The sequence below is a fragment of the Grus americana genome, chromosome 10 (genome assembly GCF_028858705.1).
Source record: "Grus americana isolate bGruAme1 chromosome 10, bGruAme1.mat, whole genome shotgun sequence".
Taxonomy (NCBI): Eukaryota; Metazoa; Chordata; class Aves; order Gruiformes; family Gruidae; genus Grus; species Grus americana.
The window spans coordinates 220,085-227,051 of record NC_072861.1 but is presented as its reverse complement, the minus strand read 5'-3'; the positions used below and the strand labels follow the sequence as shown (position 1 = coordinate 227,051).

The following is a 6,967-nucleotide window of genomic DNA, read 5'->3' as shown; positions in this document are numbered from 1 at the left end:
TCACTTATAGAGAGTGATGGGAAGTTCATCATGACTGAGAAACATCCATGAAATCAACTTCCTAATGGCATCCTTGAGCTCCTGGCTCCTCATGCTGTAGATGACAGGGTTCACTGCTGGAGGAAGCACTGAGTACAGGACTGACACTACCAGATCCAGGGATGGGAAGGAGATGGAAGGGGGCTTCAGGTAGGTGAACATGCCAGTGCTGATAAACAGGGAGACCACGGCCAGGTGAGGCAGGCACGTGGAAAAGGCTTTGTGCCATCCCTGCTCAGAGGGGATCCTCAGCACGGCCCTGAAGATCTGCACATAGGACAGCACGATGAAAACAAAACACCCAAATGCTAAGCAGACTCCAATCACAAGAAGCCCAACTTCCCTGAGGCAGGAGTCTGAGCAGGAGAGCTTGACGATCTGTGGGATTTCACAGAAGAACTGGTCCACAGCATTGCCGTGGCAGAGTGGTATTGAAAATGTATTGGCAGTGTGAAGCACGGCGTTGAGAAACCCACTGCCCCAGGCAGCTGCTGCCATTTTGGCACAAGCTCTGCTGCCCAGGAGGGTCCCGTAGTGCAAGGGTTTGCAGATGGCAACGTAGCGGTCATAGGCCATGACGGTGAGAAGAGAAAACTCTGCTGACATCAAAAGGGAAAAGCAAAAGACCTGGGCAGCACATCCTGAGTAGGAAATGGCTTTGGTGTCCCAGAGGGAATTGGCCATGGATTTGGGGAGTGTGGTAGAGATGGAGCCCAGGTCGAGGAGCGAGAGGTTGAGGAGGAAGAAGTACATAGGAGTATGGAGGTGGTTGTCGCAGGCTATGGCAGTGATGATGAGGCCGTTGCCCAGGAGAGCAGCCAGGTAGATGCCCAGGAAGAGCCAGAAGTGCAACAGCTGCAGCTCCCGTGTGTCTGCAAATGCCAGGAGGAGGAACTGGGTGATGGAGCTGCTGTTGGACATTTGCTGCCACTGTGCATGCAGCACTGTTCAAGGAGATGAAGACAGTAAAAAGTTAGGAGAGTCTCGTCTGAGCAAAATGAAAGCCATTTCACAAAGATCTCCTCCTCCCTACTACATAATCCACCTTTTCCTTGTCTAGGAGACCTTCCTTCATCTCCGTGGCTGGAGTGCTGGTTTGTGCTGGTTATGTGTGCTGTGAGGAGCAATGCCTCTGCCTGCTGCCTCCAGAGGAGTCACCCTGCATCAGTGGGTTCATGGGAATGGTGGAGGCAGGGGCCAGTCCTGATGTTTACATTTTTGAGATGAAACCACTCCTAATGCAGAAGGGCTTGTCAGAGTCTGCACTTCCATTGCTAAGGAAGGGGGATTGCAAAAGGAAGTTTGAGAAGTGAGGTTTTTTTACACCTGCCCTCTATATCACTTGAGGAGTGTTCTTGACTGTTAGAAACCCTCAGCATTTCTGCTGCACTCAGGGAGAACAGAACAGTCCTGCAAAGCAAGAGGATTGCCTGTGAAAGGCCCCACAAGATCAGTGTTTGACTCTGCAGATGAAACTCCCATGCCCAGAGAGCCTGACAGCAAGAAGAAGATAAAAATAACCTTGATGCAGTCAAGTGGGGTAACAACGAAAAATATGTTAACAGTCGAGAGGAGGGGAGGGAGGGGACACAGGTGCACACCAAAGCATTCTTCTTACCCAGCTGTGCATGCTACCTCCCAGCCATCAACATTGCCAGGCAGTTGCACTCAGGCCCTCTGCTCTACAGACAGAAAAAGGGCACATGGCTGGAGAGATGCACCACTGCTCTTCCGGAGCTCTGGTGGTTCATGCCTTTGACCCTGCAGCCCTGAAGGCAGAGGTTTTGCAGAGTGGGAGAGTAGGCAAGGGAGCTTGCTCAGAGGAAGCTGCGTGCATTGAAGGGGATCATATGGATTTTTCTGAATTCTCCCTCCGACAATATTTCTGTTTTTATTTTCCTCTCATTCCCTGATCATATCCCCGCTGCCTGGAGGTTCTCCTCTTGGGAGATGGTTCCCTGTCCCATGTCTTTTCCCTTTCAGTGCTCACAGACCCCATCCCAAACCTTGTCCACCCACTTTGGCCCTACAGAAACCTGCCTCTTTGCGGGTCGCTGCCCAGGCACATGTTAATATTTGCAGGTGGAAAAGGGCAGGTGAGAGCAACCCTGAAGGGTCCAGCAAAGGTGATGCTAATGCTGTCCACAGGCAGAGGAATGGCTGAAGGCGCTTTACAAGGCTCCTAGCAGACCTGCTGACCGCTTGAAGTTACAGATCAGGCATCTCAGTGACTTGTTCATACTTGAGAGCTTCCTCTTGAAAAGTCTCTGCTAGAGATGCCCTGGGGGAGATCTGGATGTGTGAGCTGCCCCTGATCCACACAGCACCCTCCCAAAAGCAGGACCTGCCCTGAAAGGGGTTGCTTCTTCCACCAAGAGCTTCTTCCCGCAGTGCACAGGGAGCTCCCCAGAAGGCTGAGTACTGCTGACCCTGGCAGCACAGTCCCTGCCCTGGCACATGGCTCCCTGGGGCACAGGGACCCTGCTCTGAAGGACAGCCCTGGGCACCCCTGGGTGCACACCCAGCTTCACACCCCTGCACACATTCCAGGCAGAAGGGAGATGTCATTCCCTGTCTGTCCTTTGACAGCGCAGCAGGGAAACCCTGCTCAGGAGCACCTTCTCCTCCTCTGCACAAACCATGGTATGTGCCACTTCTAAGAGATACTTCCAGGATGCTCACCTACATTCCAGAGACTTACCATGTAAAGGGCTGAGAAGATTTCTCCCCCCAGGTGAGCTTTCCTCGGTCCTCCCACACCAGACTTTTTAACCTCTCTGCCTTGTTCATCTCCCCCTGGTGCCTGCAGGCAGTGCCCTCAGCTCTGCTGCACCTTGCAGAGGAGCTGCTCCTGGGCAGAGCTGTCTCTGCAGTTCTCAAAGCTTGTCACGAGCTCACTGTCCCAAGAGCCTGTCCAAGCTCAGCAGCACAGCACCAGTCTAAGGCATCGCTGTCTCTGCTCACCACCAGCCTCCCTCGAGATGTTTCCACAGCTCCTGAAATGCAGCAGGGTCACTCCTGGGGTGTGTAGGTTGAAGCAGACTGAAGTAATCACAGAATGGTCCTCTCTGAACATTGGAGAGACTGATTTTGTAAGAATGTTTTGTCCTACCAGAACACGGTGGTCTATGAGAGAAGGAAATTTTCCGCTCCCTTAGCCCCTATCCCTGTCCTACTGCCCCAGCAGTGACAGGCAGGGGTCATTTCCCCTTGTGTAAGGCTGAGTCCATGCAGGTATCTCATCTCTGGTTAGAAGCCCTGAGGCTAAAGAGGGACTCAGATCTCCAGACCGACAGGAGCTGGCATACTTCTTGCTGCAGTTCAGGTGTGCACGAAGCAGGTGCCCCTTCCCTGAGCTCTTGCTGTGACCAGTGGGACAGAGGGTGGCAGTCAGCTACTTGTACACAAGAACTTGGTGGCATTCGGAGCATCTACAACTCTTGCAGAGCATATGAGAAACCCAAATTCTGCCTGAGCATCAACTGCGTGGCAGTAGGAAGGGGCATCCTTGGTCACCTCAGATTACACCAAATGTTTAAGGCATTTGAACGTCTGTTAGACTCACATTTCCCTGTTGGCTGCTGGACTTTCAGCTAACCAAATGGAGGAGTGTACCAGAAGGAGGGTCAGATCTCTCTCTTGCCTCCATCCATCACATTCACTAGAGCTCGGCTCGCTACAAAACTAAGACATATGCACATCCCTGCATTGCAAGCACCTACATTAATTCTGGGTACTTATTTTAATGGCATAAGAAAGGCCTCTATTGCCATGCCAGGTGCCTGGGGTACCCAGTACAAACACACGTGGCTGGCATATACTGCACGGGATGTCCAGGGCGTCTGTGCCCTGTTGGAGCTGGTGCAGGGCAGATATCCCAGGGTGTCCCAAAGGGGTCTGTGGGAATTGCACATAAGAGGTTAAAAATACCAGCGTCCACTTACGTCTTATACAAACATTGTGGATGGAGATCCACAAGGCTGGTATGAGAAGCAGCAGCAGAAAGGAGTCCTACAGCTGCAAGATGGCCCTGTTTTGGCTAAAGAATGCAGCATAAACAGATAGACTGTTTCTACACAGAATTTTGAAGGCCACGGTGCCCAGAGTGAGACCTTTTGCTTAATTATCTGTGAAATTAATATTAAAGTTGACACCCCTAAATATGATCAGGAGCTAAAAGGAGTACATGCTAAACCTATATGACTATAGTACTTGACTCTCTACCCAAATCATGTTAAACGTCACCCCAGAGAGGGGACAGCTAAGGCTGGGGTATAAAGGATATTGAGGAAGTTATCCCCGGGGTGGGGGGAGAGAAGGAATCGCAGACTCCGAAAATGCAGTCAACGGGCTGTGCTCCTTCTCGTCCACTCAGGACAGGGATGCCTTCTTGGTAAGCACTGCGACTTCATCTTTTTGGTGAGAATGCTCTGGATAGTATTTTGCTAGCATTATAATTATAATCATAGTCATATATTAGTGCTATTGCAGTAAGCGCATTTATCAATGGCAATTCTGAACTCTTTATATCTGCCACTTTAATAAACTCTATTAATTTCAACTTTGCGAAACTGAGTCAGTCAGAGTCCTTTGGGGGCTCCGACAGGCAAACGCTGACTCCAATATGTGTCTATACATAATCCTTTAGACATAAACCATTGACCAAGTCTGGGACTAAGACTGGACATAGCTGCATCTAGGCTCCTCTCTGAGAAGGAGTTTAGAAAGCAAGGGGGTCCTTTCTGAACCTTGCGACTCAACGGAAGGGCCTCCCTCAGCCACACATCAGACTTTCACCCTTTACGCAACAGGGTCCAGTGCCTGTGTGCAAACACCTGAACACCAGCACTGCAGTACGGAGGCAAGGTCCATCCCATTTACACCCAGAGGTGCTGCAGAATTAGGAGGCACATCACACAATGGTCTCCACTCCTGCCACTATGCTCTCAACCCATGATTGTTCTCCTTTCTCTTACAGACCTGCCTGATGAGATAAAGAAAAAAGATGCCACTGATGTTCACAGTATGGCTGGATCACAAACTTACCTCACCAAGGGACTTTCTCAGTGGTACCTTATGTTACTGGAAATTGGGACAAGGTGCTGCAGAAGTCACCTCAGGCAGCAAACTCCTCTCTTGCAAGGGCTGCACAGCCAAGGCCTGATTTCCTCTGGCCTTGGGGACTGCAAGGTTTGTTGTCTTTGTGGACATCTCGTTTCACCAGCACATTACCACCTGCAATCCATTCCAGCATGTCTTTGCTCTGAAGCCTTTGCATACATGGAGTCCTGGGTGCTTGGTTCCAGTTTTTCCCATGAGAAGATGTTGCTGAGCTGCTGCCACCCAGGTATGCACCAATATCCTTAGCCTCAGACATGGGCAGAAGGACCTGGTGCTCCTCATGCCATCACTGCTGAGGGAATCACAGCTGTGTCAGCTTGCAAAGCTTTGGGTGCTGTGATGGATAGACACAAGGTCTTTAGGAGAGACTGGGTGGGGTTGGGGAGAGTGAGAGAACTGAGGCTGGGGGGATACCCTCTGTGAGCTGGGGAAGCTCGAATGTATGGAGCTCTCCATGGGACAGACGACAGGTTGAGTGAGCATTTGTGGGCAAGAAATACAGGAGACTCCACTGAAGGTGACATCGTGGTGGGAGTTAGAACCTTCTGTAAGCAAACTGAGGAAGTCTCCAGAACAGCAACCCTTGCACTCACTAGACAGGCAAAGCAACTGTGTGTAATCACAGAATCACATGATCACAGAAGCATGGAATCACAGAATGGTGATTGGGAGGGAGGTTGGGTCTGGAGGCCATCTGATCCAATCCCCCTGCTCAAGCAGAGCCACCTAGAGCCAGTTGCCAAGGTCCATGTCCAGATGGCTTTTGTGTATTTCCAAGGAGGGAGACTCCACAACCTTTCTGGGCAGCCTGTTCCAGTGCTCAGTTGCCCTCACAGTAAAAAGGTGTTTCCTGATGTTTAGACAGAGCCTCCTGTGTTTCCATTTGTGCCCACTGCCTCTTGTCCTGTCACTGGACACCACTGGAAAGAGCCTGGCTCTATCCTCTTTACAACCTCCCTTCAGCTATTTGTAGACATGAATAAGATCCCCCCCTGAGTCTTCTCTTCTCTGTGCTAAACAGTGCCATCTCTCTCAGTCTTTCCTCACAGGACAGATGCTGCAATCCCTTAATCACCTTTGCATCCCTTTGCTGGACTCTCTCCAGTATGTCCATGTCTCTCTTGCCCTGGGGAGCCAACCACTGGACACAGCTCTCCAGGTGTGGTCTCACCAGTGCTGAGCAGAGAGGAAGGATCTCCTCCCTCGACCTGCTGGAAGCATTCTTTGCAGCAAAGGAACATTGCTGGCTCATGCTCAGCCTGATGTCCACCAGGACTCCCAGGTCCTTTCTGCAAAGCTGCTTTGAGCAGTCGCCATCAGGTACTGATGCCTGGGGTTGTCCTCCTCAGGTTCAGGACTTTGCACTGCTCCTTGTTGAACTTCATGAGACTCCTGTTGACCCACTTCTTCAGCCTCTCAAGAAGATATTACTCTGGATAGCAGCACGGCCCTCTGGTGTATCAGTCAGTCCTCCCAGTTTGGTGTCATCAGCAAACTTGCTGAGGGTACACTCTGCCTCAAGGTGAGGCTGACTAGCCTGTAGTTCCCTGGGTCATCCTTCTTGCCCTTCTTGAAGATAGCAGTGACATTTGCTTTCCTTAGCTGTGCTCGGCTTCTCCATACAGCTGTGCTCTGAGCCTCTGTGTATTGGCTGGGGTCTGACACTTGGAGGGCCATGGTATTGTGCCATTGTACATCACATAAATATTTGACCAGCTCAAAACCGGGGATAATATGAGGGAAGTGCTAGTAGTTGTGGTAATTGCTTTATGGCAAAGAAATAGTAGGGTGATTTATCCAACTCCTT

General features: G+C 50.8%; 1 protein-coding gene across 1 annotated transcript; it reads right to left on the bottom strand.

Annotated features, from left to right (window-relative positions):
- LOC129210652 (olfactory receptor 14A16-like) lies at window positions 1-960 on the bottom strand. Its single transcript, XM_054836636.1, has one exon. It carries the CDS (start codon window positions 958-960, stop codon window positions 1-3), a length of 960 nt encoding a protein of 319 aa, XP_054692611.1.
- Window positions 961-6,967: the final 6,007 nt, after the last annotated feature.

Bases quoted from the DNA above. Each gene is read 5' to 3' on its own strand.
- LOC129210652 (XM_054836636.1), bottom strand. From the start codon at position 960: ATGTCCAACAGCAGCTCCATCACCCAGTTCCTCCTCCTGGCATTTGCA.